Source organism: Melanerpes formicivorus, unplaced genomic scaffold, assembly GCF_026170545.1.
Source record: "Melanerpes formicivorus ecotype bairdi unplaced genomic scaffold, bMelFor1.0.p_v2 SCAF_5, whole genome shotgun sequence".
Taxonomy (NCBI): Eukaryota; Metazoa; Chordata; class Aves; order Piciformes; family Picidae; genus Melanerpes; species Melanerpes formicivorus.
Window position 1 is genome coordinate 29,426,432 of NW_027142357.1, and position 17,483 is coordinate 29,443,914.

General features: G+C 45.9%; 1 protein-coding gene across 4 annotated transcripts in view; it reads left to right on the plus strand.

Annotated features, from left to right (window-relative positions):
• Positions 1-17,483, plus strand: part of GLI2 (GLI family zinc finger 2) — a 198,059-nt gene that overhangs the window by 151,804 nt on the left and 28,772 nt on the right. For 2 of the 4 annotated variants that reach the window (XM_068138973.1, XM_068138972.1), the window contains exons 4-6: positions 1,819-2,021; positions 3,667-3,861; positions 16,218-16,419. In XM_068138973.1, the coding sequence (XP_067995074.1) occupies positions 1,819-2,021; positions 3,667-3,861; positions 16,218-16,419 (600 nt within the window). Of the gene's footprint in view, positions 1-1,818; positions 2,022-3,666; positions 3,862-16,029; positions 16,141-16,217; positions 16,420-17,483 lie in introns of those variants that run through there. The other 2 variants (XM_068138975.1, XM_068138976.1) reach the window with 2 other exon arrangements.

Below are 17,483 nucleotides of genomic sequence, written 5' to 3' on the forward strand. Positions count from 1 at the left end.
GTGCCATGAAAGAAAACAGGCTCGATGCTGCTGGTGGGTGTTCCTCTAGCAAAACCCCGTCGAGGGCTGAGGGCACATAAGCACATGTGTGTTGGTGGCTGCGCATCTCCACAAGCCTTTTATATCTGAGAGGTTTTCACTACATTGTGTTTCACACCAGTGAGCCACAGAGAGTATCGCTGCACAAAAGTACTTTGAACTATAAATATTTTAAAAGGCATTTAATTTACTACCCATCGGCAGAAAGTGTTCAAAAAGCCACAAGGTTTACTAATTTATCAGAAAGAGAAACACGTGGAAGATCAAACAAAGGCAAACATGCTCATAAACTGCTGAATAAGTCTGCAAAGCTCGTATTGCATTTATGTGAGGTTTTGTTGTTATACAAGTATTGTGAATAAATTAAAATGTACCTGAAGCGTTGATAAAGCAGGGTGGGACTGAGACCCTGAGATGCAAGTGGCATGTCTAAACTGCTCAGACCCTTGTGTTTGTTTGTGCGTGGAGAGGCAGATCTTATGTGTGTTCACTAATGGCATATTTAGATGTTCTTAGGGAAGGACCTTTGTAATACTGTCCTTTACCTCAGTCCAACTGCCAGATCCCTGACCTCCAAAACCCCAAATCCCTGTGATCTTCCATACTCTGGGTGCAGCTGCATGGGGCACATACCCATGTCCCTCAGCTTTGCCAAAGTATCCAGCCAGGGACAAATGTCATCCATGTTGTGACCTACATCTTCACACCAGCTCCACTCGTAGCAGTCTGTGAGTACTGAGAGAGGAGAATGCAAAACAGATTTTGCTCCTTCATTTTGCCTGATGACAATGCTGCTTCTTTCAGTGTCTAGTTCATATTTTCTGCTTCTCAGATTAGGGTGTATAATTTTTTCTCCTTCTTGCACTTTCTGTGTCTAAGAGGCTGGAGGGTACAGTAGGAGATGGGTCTGAGAGACATCCACACACTGTTCTCTACCCTTCTTGCTCATGTGGCAAAAACTGCTCACGTGGCAAAAACTGCTCCAGTGCCAAAACATGACTGAGACCTTTTTTGTTACCTGATGAATCCCTCATCATTTACTGACTTCTTTCTCAGGTAGCACTTGGCCTGAGGAAGATCTGAGGGATTTAACAGAGGTGGCCCCCAGAAAGCATGCAATAAAACCTTATATGAACTTTTGCCCTCCAAACTGTACCACCAACCTGTCAAGGAGGTTTGTGCAAGCTGTGATGGACACAGGTGGGGAGGGCTGCTCCACTGCTGCACACCAAGCCATGCATGCTGGGCTGAGCAAAGCGGAGTTCACCCCAACATCATATAAGCACCCCTTGAGACATTTACATCCTTTTACATGCAGCCCTATCCAGTGCTTAGCCTGCACTTAGCAGCACTAAGCACCTATAGCCAGGTGCTATAGCTTGCTTGCAGAGCTTGCAAACCCTGGGTTTGTCATGAATGTCTTCATGTAGCCAGCCTCCCCGTGCAAGGAGATGGGGTGGGATCTCTAGCATGGGGCATGCTCCACACAGCCCATGTATACAGGCACTGCCTGAAGCAGCTCATGGCCCTTTTCTCAGTAGTCCAACTGGGATGAGCCACCTTGCATAAATACATGTTTGTGTAGTATGGATGCAGGTCCACAGGAAACTTGCACTGGCTTCAAGCTCCATGTATGGCAAGAGGGGAGGTTTCTCTCACCACATGCTTGAACTCCTCCCTTGCAGGTGAAGGCAGTGGGATGGGAGGGAGAAGGGTGGCATGCACCCCTGCCTGCCCCAGGTGGCTGAGAGTGATGGCATGTCTCTGTTTTTTTCCCAGGCCTCCTCCTCTAAGCGGCAGTCCTGTCATCTCTGACATCTCCCTCATCCGGCTGTCTCCACACCCTGCTGGGCCCAGCGAGTCGCCCTTCAGCCCACCACACCCCTACGTAGCACCCCACATGGAGCACTACCTCCGCTCTGTCCACAGCAGTCCCACACTCTCTGTCATCTCTGCTGCCAGGGGCCTCAGCCCTGCCGACGGTAAGATGCTGTACTACTGCTACTGCAACTGCAGCGATTTTGTAGCTCACCAGGACTGAAACTCTCTAAAACCCAGGGATTTACAGCTGCAAAGGCTCTGCAGCTGCTCTCTGAAGTTGGAGAGCTGTCTCTTTTTCTTTTTTTTCCCCCCTGCCTTTAACTACACATTTGTTTTGCATCATTGCACTGAGAAAGCAGAGCGTGAGAATAGCTATTACCACTGGATCATATTATAAATATTTTGCTTAAAGTACGTTCCTTTCTGCAGTGCTCTCGGCTCTCTTATGAGCTTCCCTGCTCTTATGCCTCTACTGGGAGCTCTGCTTCCCCTAAAGAGGGTCACAGTTGCTCCTGCTGCCTGACCTGGCTGAGATTGACATTGCAGAGATGAGGCAATGCTGCTAGGGTTATCCCCTTGTTGGCATTGTATCTTGAGGGAGGATGGCTCCTGGGTGAAGGAGAGGGGCTTCCTTTTTACTCCTGAGCTGTCCTGCAGCAGCTTTCAGGGGAGGTGAGGCCGTGCAGGGAGCTGTCACTGGGTACACACAGTGATGCTTTCTGAGCCCCAGCAGACCCTGTGTTGATGAGCTAGGGATAAAAAAAGGGAAAGGAGAAAATGAACAACTCTGTGTGTCACTTGGGGAGGTGCAAGTGTTGCCTTACTTCATCAGAAGTGCTTCATTACAAGGTTGTAAACAGCTGGCTCAGTGCCCAGGAAGCAGTCAATGTTTAGGGACACCCAACAAATCCCATCATTCTCAGGTCCCAGGATGCTGCCAGGACAAACGACCCTTAGCTTCCACAAAGCAAAGAGCACCACAGAGCAACAAGGCCCCCGACTTAGTGTCTGGCATCATAAACCCATCTTCTGTGTCTGAAAAAGCTATTGCTAGGGTAATGGGGAGATGCATGTGTTCTTCCCTCCCCTAAAACGTCATCCAAAGTCTTAGCCACCGGTCATGCAAAGGTCTGCTGGCTGACGTGCGTGTGCTCTGCCCCGTCCTCTCCTTCCAGAGCCAGTTGCGTTGTTTGCTGTGAAACAAAGGCATTGTGTTTGGAGTTGCTTGTATTTTCCTTTAATTTCTGTTTTTTTAAGGCAGTGGTAAATAAGTTAATGGGGCAAGTGGGTGGGGAGGCAGGTTTGAAAAATTACAGCTGGAAGAAAGTTAGCGTAATTGGCTTTGGCAGCCAGAATGGCTTTATGCTGCCAGACACTAAACCTAGCTCTATGCATTAGACCTTGGCTTTAATTTCCTTGCGCTGCTATCGGGAACTGGGCTGCATTTGTCTTTTCCTTCCTAATAGGCAGGGATGTTAATGCTGACAGGGTTACTGCTGCTGGCGAGCTGGGCCCTCTCCCTCCTCCCTGGGGTGCCGACTGCGCCTGAACAGGAGGATTATTAGAAGGGGGAATGAGAGATTGTTTATAAATTTGCGGAAATGGAGGAATGCAGAGGCCCCAGCTTAGTTTCTTTTGTCCGCAGAAGCACGCCCAAGCACACGTCACGAGAGCCCTATGCGGAGCCGTGTGGCTGGGGCTGGCGGGGGGCGCGGGGGGGAGACGAGGCCGCCAACGTCAGCACTGAGATCTAACGTTGCAGTGGGAACCTTCTCCCCATGTTTTTCTCCTCACCCACGATTCCAGCAGTGGCTCATGAGCACCTGAAGGAGCGAGGTCTCTTCGGGCTGCCACCACCACCACCAGGAGCCAACCCCACGGACTACTACCACCAAATGACACTGATGGCTGGCCATCCAAACCCCTATGGGGACCTCCTGATGCAGAGTGGGGGAGCAGCCAGCGCAGCGCACCTCCATGATTACCTCAGCCCTGTTGATGGTGAGTAGCAGTCTGGGCCCTCCCCAGCACAGCTGAAATTTTGAGGCAGATGTATGAGGCTGTCCTCCAAATGGAGGCTGCTATACGTGACCGCTCTACCCTGCCAAAACCTATGGGTGCTGCACTATAATTTTTGGCTTTAAAGGTCACCTCATTACATATGTATGTATCAAATGTTAATAATTGAAAATAGATATGTTGTGGTCTCTTTTGGAGGATGGCATGGCTTCTGTATGTGTAGGAAATGGGCTGGTCCAGTGGGCAGGGCATTGCTGCCATCCTGCTACTTTGGACATGGATGACCACAGTGTGCCTGGGGGCAAGCTCCATCTCTGGCTTCCCATCCCACTTTGTTTTGCCTGGTTGGTGCCTCGGGCAAAGGCTGGCCATTTCCATATGTAGTTGTGCTCGACATGATGGGCCTTATCTTAGTTGGGACCTCTTGGTCCCCAAGAAGAAGATATGTTAACAAGGAGCCAGGGTGGAGAAAATATGTTAGTACTTCGTGGGAGATACTTATGCTAGTATTGGGCATTATAAACCCATAAAGTTCTCACTTCAGGGTAAGTGATGAAGAAATAAAATCACCTCAGGCACTGCAGTGCTGAGTCACCCCTGTGGCCTGACCGTGCCCTGGCGAAATGGGTAAAAATCTATCTGGAAGTGAGAGCTGTTAGAAATTTCTTTCTTTTCCTTTCACTTTATGTCACACCTTGTAAGAATTGGGGTTGCAAGGATATTACAGAGGGCAGTCTGGGGATTATTTCTGCTGTAAGAGTGAGAAGTCTCATCCCAGCTTCTCTTTCTTGGGCTGCCTTTGGATTTGCCTGTGGACCATTATAATTTTTGGAGTGGAGATCTGCATCGTTTCATTACCGCTTCAAAGTTTCTGTTGTTAAGCTTTTAAGATGAAAGACTTTGTGGTCTTGCTGCTTCATAAAGTGACTGGTTTAGAATGATGAAAGCTGTTCTGGCTGTTCAGTGATGGGGGCTTATAGATATTTCTAACAAAAAAAAAAAAGACAACATCTCGTCTGCAGCTGCTGCGGAAGTCTTATCTGAATAGTCATTTTCTACTACCAATGCCTGGATTAATCAGGAACCTAGATCCCAGTTTGAAATGGAGAAACGTGTTCCTTGATGCCATTCTGCCTTTAACAACCAAAACATACTCTGGGCTTTTCTGCTAAAAAAACAACTGGTCAGTAAGACCTCTCTGTCTTCCCTCCAAAGGGTTAATGTCTGTGGTTACAGCAGATGGGTGCAAACCAGCCCTGCCAAGTTCTGCTCAGGCTCATGAACAAGACTCCTTCCTCCTTGCCTCCTTATTAGTCCATCTCTGACCAGCAGTGCCTTACTGAAGTGCCAGATAAACAGTCAGTAAGGAAAGCAAACACAACTGTTTTCATGCTAGTGGAGGCTAATTCTCAGCACACCAAGATGCTTGTCTTCTGGTTTGCTGAAGATCAGTCTTTATCTGAAGTCATCTGAGATACTCCCCTTGGCAGATGACTCTCTCACTGCATGCCTTTGTCTGAAAACGACTCTAGAGTGAATCATGTAACTAAGGTCCCTACTTCATGCAGCCAAGCTCATAACCATTATTCCAAGCAAAGCCAGGGGTCACCAAGCCTTTATTTTGGTCTCACATAAAGCTTTGTTGATGAATAACTGGAAAGCCTTTTCTGGGGCTTTGCATGCACTGCATGGGATGAAAACTTTCCAAAACTTTCAAACACCATGAGGATGTGACCTGGGGACACTGGAAGTCTACTTTACATAGTATGAAAAGGAACAGCAGCCCAGTGCTGGTCTTCGGTCTATATCCATCAGCCAGAGAGAAAAGAGCATTTTGCATGATCAAGGCAGGGACTAAACTGGATGGCTCTGAAACACTGACCAGGGTCTCACTCTCTTTTTAGAAAGTTATTTCAAAAATTTAAATCAGCAGGGCCTAAGTAAATAGTTGAACAGATAATTTAATAAGGCATCCTCTTATGGTGCTTTTCTGAGACAAGAATATCAGTAGCATGCATCAAACCCCAATGAGTCACTCTCTCAGAGTATCTGTCATTCAAAGAGTCCTTTTGTTCCCAAAGAGCCCCAGAGCATAAGTACTTGACAAGAATTAGTTCTCTGAAAATGCAGGTAGCTCTTGTTAAACCATGCACAGCACCATCACACATCTGTTATAACACTGGCACCTGCAAAAGAAGAAGCAGCAGATAAGCATATTTTAAAACTGGCCTATTCAGTGTCACATCACCTCCAAACATCTGCAGGTCCATGGAATCCCTAGCCCCTGGATATAGCATTTCTTCCCCAGACACATACCTGGGTCCTTCTGGTACTTCTAATTGCATTTCTTGGAGAGTATCTCAATGCCTCAATCTTTGACAGTGGTTTTTCATACCTTCAGATGTCTAGGTTCAGAAAAAGTAATAAGCATATAGGCGTTGGCTGGAGCATGTTGGTTTTGACTGTGTCATGAGTCAGGTTTGCTGAGTGCTTAAGTAGTGACTGAGCTTGGGTGCCCAAGAGGTGCATCTCTTCAGCAGAGTTTTCACTGTACAGAGAGAAGTAGTTACACCCCCAAAACAGACCAGTTTTACAAACTAGACTGCTGGGATCTCCAGGCCAGTTGTGGTAGAGACTAAATAACCCTTCAGCTAGCTGTCCTGTTTTATTCTGTCATCCAAACAGGGTCTCTAAATCCAAGAGTAGAGTTTGACTCCAGACTTACATCCATTTTCTGGGAAGGTTACACTTTCAAATCCAAAGCTAGTTTCTTTTCAGTGTCACAACATTGCTGGTGGGGTACTTTTGAGCCCAGTTCTACCAGATCAAAACAATCTTTTGCATCTCTGTTCTGGAAGTGGATACCACATGGTGGATTATTGCAGGTGACAGACTGGTTGCACAGGAGTATCCCTGGGGCAGAAAAGACTTGTATGGAGCACAGACGAACCTGGAGATGACTACAACTTTCTCATTGTGTTTAGTACATACAATTATTTTTTCCCACTAAGCATCAGGGCTCCTGTGCTTAACCTCAGCCCTTCAGGAGGTAAATCCCCTCAGGAAGAGGGTATGCAAACTTGATTCTTTTTCTGTTGAAGCCCTGTACACCAGTATAGCCAGTTGCTGAGAGCAGCTGCCACAGAATTGGCCCGGCCAGCAGCAGATCTCAATGTACAGAAGGGTTCCTGAGATTTTCTCTTGGTAGGGAAGCGCCAGGGGAGCAGAGAGCCTCACCAAGAGTGGGCAGCTCTCATGGGACAGGCTGACAAGGCCTGGGCATTGCCAAGGCAGGGGCAACCACACTCATACCTTTAAAAGAAGGGAACACAACGACAAGGTCATTATGTACTGAGCAGGCAAACAAGGCAGTGTGCTGAGATGGCCAAGAAGTCCAACAGCATCCTGGCCCATATCCAGAATACTGTGAAAAGCAGGACTGGGGAAATTATTGTCCCCAGCTGCTCAGCACTGGTGAGGCCACTCCTGGAGTATTGTGATTGGTTTGGGGGCCCTAACTACAGGAAAGGCAGTGAGGTGCTGAAGCATGTCCAGAGAGGGGTAACAAAGCTGGTGAAAGGTCTGGATAACAGGTCTAGGAGTGGCTGAAGGAAATGGAATTTAGTTTGTGGAAAAGAAGGCTGAAGAAAGACCACCTTGCTCTCTACATTTACCTGAAAGGAAATTGTGGCCAAGCGAGTGTTGCTATCTCCTCCCTAGTTACAAGTGATAGGACAAGAGGAAATGGCCTCAAGTTGCACCAGGGAAGGTTTAAATCAGGTGTTAGAAGAAACTTCTTCACTGAAAAGGTTATCAGACAATGGAATAGACTCCCCAGGTAGGTGGTTGAATCACCATCCCAGGAGATGTTTAAAGAGACACATAGATGTGGTGGTAAGGGACATAGGTTAGCATGAGACTTGGTAGAATTAGATAATGGTTGAACTCAATGATCTTAACAGTCCTTTCCAGCTGAAACAATTCTATGATTTTGTGATCAGAAGATCTCTCAAAGCTACTTCATCACTGGACCGAGATGTAAATCTTCAGAATAAAACTCATGGCTAGGGTGGAAAGAAGATCTCTAAATCCATCACTTCTGTTTGCACGGTGTCGAAAGTGTGATTGGGTTGTCCAAGCTGAGCCAAAGAATGGGGGAAAAATATCTTGAGTTCAACTTGTATTGAAGCAGTGGTGTACAGACAGTAACTCAGGAGGGCTGCATAGATGTTTTTGTACAGCCCTACAGTTACCAACAGCAGGGATGCCCCTGCAGTGCTGGCATGGCATTTCATCCAGTTCTGGAGCTGCAGGGGGCATCCCTGCCCTGTTTCTTGCTGCCAGGTGCACGGCAGTTATGAATTCCTTGACTCACAATGAGCAGTTTAACTGGGAAAAGGCTTTGCTCCACCCAGTATAGCCAAGATGCCAGTAGCTGGCACAGTTGCCTGGAACATGGGCAAATCTTCAGGCAGGATTTTATTTCACCAAATCAAACAGTGATTCAGCTTCACTGGCCTCTTTCAGTCAGTGTTGTTGGAGCCTTTCTACTTCAAATAAATGAATTAATGGCCATCAGGTTAAGGAGCAGGGCTGGCAGTGCAGCCCCATGGTTCTTGCAGTCAGCAGGCATGGGTGGAAGAGGTGAACTCAGGACTCTTCTCCAGAAAGTTTAGGTGAAGCAACTGGTGAGAGCCCAGCCTCACAATGACCCAGGAAAGGAGTGTCTCACCTGGGACTTGAGGGACCAGCAGCTCCAGGTTTGCAGAATGAATATACTAGATCTCAGATGACTTCCCAAACAAGCCAGCAGTTGGCTGCTCTGGGTAGATGGCGTGCCCTGTAGTCACATCCCTGAAAACTCTGATGGGTATTTTGTTTTGGTTTGTTTTCCTTGTCTCAGCACAGAATGGAAACTTGCTGAAATCTCAGAAAGGTTTCAGAGAATAGGAAACAATTTCCCACCCATTTCTAGCCAGTAATGCTGTTTTCCTGCACAGAAAAATATATGCAGAAGAGAGGAAAAGTCCCAGAGCATCCCATAAGCCTCTGTCTGGAATCCTGCTGCGCTCTGGTTTCTAAAGAATTCAATTTACATATGCACGTTGGTGTTCTAAACAGCTACCTTGTGGATTGGGAGTAGAAGAATGCAGCCTTGTCTTTCAGCGAGGATTTGAGGGAAGCATTAGTATTCCTTGAACTGCAAAGTTGATTGGTCTGGAGAGGGAAGAAAAAAAGGGTCCCAGGACAGCATCTGGTGCCAGAGCAAATGTCCAGCATCTGCTGAAGTCTAACTAAGACATGTGTTGCTGCTACAGAAAAGGAGAGAGGAATAAGGAATTGGTTATGTGAAGACTGTAGTTTATTGCTGCTGCTTATTGATCAAGGGATCATCCTGTGTTTTTATACTGCCTATTGATTTAATTTAGTGATGGGAGGAGGGGAATATTTTCTGTATGCCTTGGGTGGAGTTTTCTTGGTGAGTGGCCAAGAAGAGGGACCATTTTGATAAAGTGATATTTATCCCAGCACTTGGCCATGGGATGCAGGGGAAGCGGTGGCTCCTGCCATGTTTTATTGAGGAGGAAGGATGAGCCATCTGCAGCCCACATGCCTTAAAGGTTCAGCCATTTGGAAGCAGATTCCCCCAATTTCCCTTTGCAGCTGAGATCATGGCAACATGCTTGTCCTTAAAGAGATGCCTGAGATTTCCTTGCCCTAGAGGAGTCTCAGAGGAGTTTCCACTGAGTGCCTGATGTTTCCTTTTAGAAGGGCTTTGCTGCCACTATTTCTAGTGTGATACAAGGTCTGAAAACTCCCTCCAGAAAAGCCACCTCTTGTCCATCTGATGGCCCATGGCCAAAGCAAGTGGTTGGAACAGGAACCTCCATTCCTGCCTCCCATATGAGCAGAGGTCTGATCCTGCCCTTCAGCTAAACAGTGCTGGGAACAGCTGCAGGAGTCAGACCACAAGCTGCCACATGTGTAAAATCTGACCATTTGGCTTATCGGTGTCCTGTTGGGGATAAATCTAAATTTGAGAAGAAAATCCCAGTTTCTGAGCAACCTTGATATGTGATAACTTTTAGATGCCGTAGGAAACTGCCAAGAAAGCTATTTACCTTTTCACCAAGAAATCTGGATCTTTTTCCCAGCTCCAGGCTGGTTGGAAGACCAAGCTGGGACATTTGGCAGATGTGGCTTGTATCGCTTGAAAATTCAGCCTTGAATTCTTTCTCCCCTCCAGGAGAAAAATGACTTTCAGTTGTGAGCTGTGGTAGTTACATTTACCCTGCAAAGACAATGCTGCTGTCAAGTCAAGCTTTTTCTACTCAAAAATATTCCAGGCAGTTTTAAAAGGTTTCTTAAAATATATGGGTTATCTTTATTCTGTGTTATATAGAGCTGCGCCTGTGCCAGTCAGTTTATCTGGGCTTTTGTGTGAAATGGTACAGAAAGACCAGTGCACATCAATGGAAACACTACAAAATGTATCTAGAGTTAACTTTTTTTCTGTGAGAAGAGGTGATAGGGTGCATAGGCCTGCAGTAAATTATTTTTTATTGACCTTCATGGGCTATCACCAATGCCCAGAGCTTTGAACTCAGCCACCACTGCACCCTTCTGTGCACCAGTTCACTTCTCCGTTTTTATCTCCTCCTAACTCTGAGAGAGAAGGCGACAGTCTTCCCCTTTATGAGGAAAGGCTGAGGGAGCTTAGTCTCTTTAGCTTGGAGAAGAGGAGACTGAGGGGTGACCTCATTCATGTTTATAAATATGTGAAGGGCAAGTGTCAGGAGGATGGAGCCAGGCTCTTCTCAGTGATGTCTAATGATAGAACAAGGGGCAACATGTGCAATCTGGAGCATAGGAGTTTCCATATGAACATAAGTAAAAACCTTTTCACTGTGAGGGTGACAGAACACTGGAACAGGCTGCCCAGAGAGGTTGTGCAGTCTCCTTCTCTGGAGACACTCAAAACCTTCCTGGATGCATTCCTGTGTGACCTACTCTAGGCAGTCCTGCTCTGGCAGGGGGGTTCGACTAGATGATCTTTCAAGGTCTCTTCCAACCCCTAACATTCTGTGATTCTGTGAAAATTTCCTGTCTTATTTCAGGCCAAAGGATTTTTTGTTGTTGCTGCTGCTTGAAATCTGAAACAGTTTTGAATTATAAGTACCTTTAGATTGTGCAAAAACAATACAACCAAGTTCCTTCCACTCAGAGCTAATTCATCTAACATACACCAAATAAATAATGCCCAAGCTATTAGCATGTCCAAAAAAAAAGAGTGCATAAACATAGCATGTTTTCCAAGTGCAACAGAATTTGTTTGAAAGTGCAGATGTGAAAGCCAGTCACTAGTGGTCACCCCCAGGGATCAGTGCTGGACCCCATCCTGTTCAATATTTTTATTGATGATCTGGATGAGGAGATAGAGTCCACCATTAGTAAGTTTGCAGATGACACCAAGTTTGGGGCAGGAGTCAATCTGTTAGAAGGTAGGAAGGCTCTGAAGAGGGACCTTGACAGGCTGGACAGATGGGCAGAGTCCAACTTGATGGCATTTAACAAGTCCAAGTTTAACAAGTCCAAGTCCAGGTTCTGCACTTTGGCCACAACAACCCCATGCAGCGCTACAGTCTGGGGACAGAGTGGCTGGAGAGCAGCCAGGCAGAAAGGGACCTGGGGGTACTGGTTGACAGCTGGCTGAATATGAGCCATCAGTGTGCCCAGGTGGCCAAGAAGGCCAATGGCATCCTGGCCTGTATCAGAAATAATGTGGACAGCAGGAGCTGGGAAGTCATTCTTCCCCAACACTCAGAACTAGTTAGGCTGCACCTTGAGTTCTGTGTCCAGTTCTGGGCTCCTCAGATTAAGAAGGACATTGAGATACTTGAACATGCCCAGAGAAGGGCAACAAGCCCTATGTGGATAAGCTGAGGGAGCTGGGATTGTTTAGCCTAGAGAAGAGGAGGCTCAGGGGAGACCTTATTCCTCTCTACAACTACATGAAAGGAGGTTGTAGCCAGGTGGGGGTTAGCCTCTTCTCCCAGGCAACCACCAACAGCAATTGGAATGGGCTGCCCAGGGTGGTGGTGGAGTCACCATCTCTGGAGGTGTTTACAAAGAGACTGGATGGGGCACTTGGTGCCATAATTTAATTGATTAGACAGTGTTGGATGGTAGGTTGGACTCAATGATCTCAGAGGTCTTTTACAACCTGGTTAATTCTATTCTGGGTTTTTTGGTTTTGTATTTTTTTTAACTGGATGACCTCCAGAGGTCCCTTCCAGCCTAAATTATACAACTGTATTGTTAAATAGAACAAGAGGACACAGTCTCAAACTTTGCCAGGGGAAGTTTAGGCTTGAGGTGAGGAGAAAGTTCTTCATAGAAAGAGTGATTGCCCATTGGAATGGGCTGCCCAGGGAGGTGGTTGAGTCACCATCTTTGGAGGTGTTCAAAAAAAGATTTGATGTGGCACTTGAAGCCATGGATTAGTTGCCAGGTGGTATTACCTGATAGGTTGGACTTGATCTCTGAGGTCTTTTCCAACCTGGTTGATTCTGTGATAATTTTAGGTTTCTGAGCAAAATGCCTTTTAAAGCAACAACAGAAAAATGCCCTTTTGTTTTTTCTTTCCAGAGTGTGGAAGGAGGTACCCTTACAGTTTGGAAACTTCCCCCAACACATCTTCCAAGTATAAAACAACAACAACAAAAAAAAGTCCTGGAACTATCCCTGTTTATTTTGATAAGTCAGCATTTCTGAAAGGGAGAATAGAGAGGAAGTGCTAGTGATAAATCCTCCTCAGGCTGTCCATCTTTGAGTCTGAAAAAGGATCCCACCTTCATTTGCTTCTCTGGGCACAGTCACTGCTGAAGAAGTTTTATGTGTTTTTTCCTTCAAAACACCTCTGGACCCCAAGCATCAGAGGATTTTGTCTGCCTATTCAAATAGTTGTCAGTCAGCCCATATTGAACACCTTACCTACTCACACAGCTACACCAACGCTTATCTTTGCTGCTGCCTGGTATCATTCACCATTCATGCTCAGTGTCCTCCAATCAGGGGATTATGTCAGGCCAGATTTATTATCAAGAACAATCCCAATGCTGTTAATCTGCTTCTGAATCCAGCCTTGGTGATTCTGTGAATAATAATTTTTAAAAGTTTCCCTCTTCCTAAATGCAATTGGCATGCAATTCTTCATGTGGTTGAACACCTTTTCTGTTTCCCAGGTGCTGCTTTTCCCAGGCACCTTGGGTGAGCTGTCACTGAGAAGAGAGGAATTGTTCATCCATAGCATGATTTTAGGTCATAGCTTTCCCTGGAAGCCCACAAGACCTGAGGCTTTTGTGTAAAGCACAAGCCCAATCTGTTGGATCTGCTACCAGACATTTTGGATAGCCCGTGGTACTTGCAAGATCTGAATTAGAGTGGACACTAATGCAGTGCATATTACTGGCTTTGGGCTGGAGAATTCCCAGGCCAGCTTGCAAATCTGACAGCTTCCAGCAGAGTTTTGCATGAAGAAAAAATGACTTACCTGTGTGCAGCAGGGAGGGGTGAACATGTTGTTTGCACCGCTGAAACTCGGGTTTCTGTTGGGCATCGGGACTTCTTCCCTCTGCAAATTAATGGTGACCAATGGCTGAACCAGCACTATGGACATAAATCATGGGAAGGAACAGCGAGAAATGAGTACAACGCTTTTCTTTCTATTTAGTAATTTATCAAGGGAAGTGGCACATTAATAAACAGATCTCCCTTGAGGTGTGGGAGTAACAGAGATAAATATGACTGTCAAATCTGGCCTGCTTCCTTCAGTTAGAGAAGGAGGAGACTGTGGGAATGCAAATGCAGGAAACAATATCTATATCTGGAAAGACACATATTATTGTAGGACAGAAACACTGACAACTCAGCTGAGATGGAGTCTCATCACAGTTGGTGCAATATACACAAACCCTCTCTAAAAGAGCTCATCTAAACAGATGATGCAAGGAAATGAGGGCCCAGACAGAAGCAACATTTTGCTCAAGGAGATATGAGTGGAGAGAGCTGAAAACAGCACACAGGTCTTTCCACATTGTGGCCCATGTGTTGGATCAAGATGCCTTATGGACAGAGTGGGTGGAAATGAAAAAAAAAAAAAAAGTTTAATTATTTCAAATCAATTGCATTAATACATTAATATGTTCCAGACAGCACAGTTTTGACCACTGTGGTCTAGACCCAAGCAGCCCTCATATTGTTTGGTCCAGGCCTCTGGTAGGGCCCAGATTTCATGAACCAGATGGGAAGTCTGGAAACTCTCAACTACAGCCTTTAGACAGGGGCAGCCTTTGCTGAGGGAAGTTCATTTGCTCATTGTGGTTTTGAGTCCATAGGACCTCTGTAAACTGGCTGCTCCTTTTCCAGCTCACCGGGTTAAGTGCCGCTTACCACAGCAGAATGGGGCTGGAGTCTGCCAGCCACAAACATTTGGAAAATTTGAGTCCAGTCCCTCCAAATCATGGGACAACTTTAACATTCAAGAGGTGATTTTCACAGACCACTCTGTGCTCTTTCTGTTTCCTACCTGATCCTTGCGTCATCTTTTCTATCATCTTCCTGCCCCATGGAAGCTGGAAAATGCAGTTGTGCTGAATATATGCAACAATCTGATTTCTAGGAGAAATTCCCAATATTCTCAGTACTTGCAGTAAAGGCATTGCAACTAGCAACTCTTGAAGCTTCAAAGGTGTAGGACAAAAGTCACAACAGTGTTTGGTTCAAGTAACAACTTAGCCTCAGACTTCCAATGGGACCTTGCAACAGTCATTTATCTTGTGCAATGATGACGAGACAGTAGTAGTAAACTCCATTGATTGCACAGCAGCCAGGCATGGTAATGACAGAGCCACTTAGGTACATGAATGAGTCATGTGGAGACTTCTGGTCTCAGAGAAATGTTGACACAAGATTCTGCTAGCCAACACAAATCAAGGAACTATTTGGTCACACTGGCAGGATATGTTTTACCTCCTTTGTACATCCCAGTCACATACCAACACTATCGTCAGGACAGAAAGTTTATGCTCTTGCAAAATGCTGGGCTTGTGTTTAGTGATACGCAACCAAAATCAATCCCTTCAAGCAAATAGAGGAAAATAGCTCATATTGCCTGTCTCGGCAAGTTACCCTATTATTCACAGAGCTTAATAGGCTATACCCACAGCAAGTGTTCTGGAGAGACTGCTGCTGGAAAAGCCAGCTGGTAGTGCAGTGATGCACTCATCATGGAAGGGAGCTAGAGCAGCTGAGCCCACCTGTGCTCCAGAGTGGATGATGAAGATTACCAGCCAAAACCTGTGGTTGGGTGGCATATTTTACCCTTTGAAGTCTTTTTCAAATATATGACCTAAATGCTGCTTTTGTTACTTTGGAGGGATGAGCTGTTCCAGACAGGGCTAGAGCTTTGACAGACTTTGGATTTGGCTCTCTGGTATTGAGGAACATTGTTTTATGGCCCATCCCCAGCTTCCATCCCTGCCACCCCAGAGATTTGCAGGTGGGTCAGGCCTCAGCAGAGTTTCCTTTAGATTAAGTCAGTTGTTCCAGTTAGCAGTGCTGAAAGGTTGGAGGAAGCCAAATTCATACAGTAGTAACTCACCACATACTGCAGATCCACAAACAGGACTGGCAGGGTTGGAAATTACTTCATGCCTGAAGAATGATTGACAGTTGCTAATAGGGTCCAGGCACTGGCAGATCCTCTTGGAGGGGGAGAGCTTGAACTTTGTGCCTGAGCTGCCAAATTGGTTTTCTTAAAACTCTTAATTTACTTTCGGGGCTCCTGGAGCCTCGCCTCCTTCATTAATTGGATGGTCAGCATTGTGCTCACACTCTTGGTTTCCGCTCACTCCACACACAAGAGCACACAGCGTTTCCAAGGGTCACCCCAGCTTCAATGTGCAGCTCTTCGGGCCCACCACTTCTGCCAACAAGTCAACGGAGACAGCCGTGCTCATGGAGACCCTGCACAGCCTTTTCCCTCTTAATTTTTAAGTTAATGTCGTGCTGACGAGAAGGGGTGATGGACAGGCCTCTCTTTTTTATTCCCTGTGGAGGGTGAAGCAGGCGGGTGGTCGTGATGCTGCCTGACCCCTGTCATTCAGCACCTGGCAGAGAGGAAACTTCCTGTCAAAGTGCAGCTTGTCCCTGCGCTGCTCCTGGCTCCCGAACATCCCACAGCAGTCACGAGTGCAGCAGGTCTCCACACCTCCTGCCCCCCTGCAGGAAGGGAGCAGCCCACTGGTTTTATCTGACAAAGTCTTTCTTTCCTACAGTGTCTCGGTTTTCAAGCCCACGAGTGACTCCAAGATTAAGCCGAAAACGTGCCCTGTCTATCTCTCCGCTGTCTGATGCCAGCATTGATCTCCAGACGATGATCAGGACCTCCCCAAACTCCCTTGTGGCATATATCAACAACTCCCGAAGCAGTTCAGCAGCAAGTGGCTCATACGGCCATTTATCTGCCGGAACAATCAGGTAAAGCTCTGGGATAGGCACCGTTCGGCTGCATAAACATCCCCTCAAGAAGAGAGGTGATCCTCCAGCAAGGGAGATCTTCCTTACAAACTCTGCTTTTGTGCCTTGGGGCTGTGTAGTGTATTAAATCAAAGCCCCCAGCTGGTTTTGCATTTGTAAGGGTACTTTATGGTTTATGTGGGGGGTGTTTCCTGGATTGGGATGACTGATTACCAAGTTTCCAGTAATTACAGTACGATCATTCCTCCCTGCAAGCAGAAACAGAGAATAAATTCATCTAACAAAACGTTCAGTGTGAGCAGTTGAACTGGTTAAGAAACCTTCTGATTTAAGAGGTTGCCCCAAAGTATTCTGCAAATTATTGGCCCACATTTAAAAAAAAAACAAACAAAAAACAACAAAAAAGTTGTCTGGGTGGATTGAGGAGCCCAATTCTGAAAACATATTTAAAACGCATCTAAGCCCTTGAGTAAAGTTTTGTTTGAGTCTTAATTAAAAAGCACTTACGCTAGGCAGTTTGCTGTTGTCAGTTCCTGCCGTGATTGCTTCACCCAAGTTTCACAATGTTGTTATTCTTTTTATTACTTAACTGTTAAAAATGTTAGATCTAATTAACACTGATGTTGCAAAGCAGAGGTTTACAAAGACCATGCACGCCCCTAAAATTTGCAGGGGGAAAAGAGAGATATTGCCATCAGTAACAGTCACCTTCATTTTATGACTGACTTTAGTTTGCTGCATCATTTACAAACTGACAATCAAATCTAACAAAATGTTAACTAACATTGCAACTCCTACTGTAGTAATCATACTTTCTAGTCTTTTCACCTGTTGTTATTTACTGAACATGCCTGTAGCATCTCATCTCATCTTATATATAGATTTTAAGTTTTTCAGAGTAGCATCTGGCATTCTCAACAAGTCAGTAGAGTGCAGAGTCTGACCCAATAATCACCTGTTGGCCTCAAGTAATAAGGAACTTTAAAGTCTTCTTGGTGTTCTAAAGGTGTATCTTAGCTGTCAGGAATTGTAAATTGGGTTACAGATATAACAAGATAAATCTC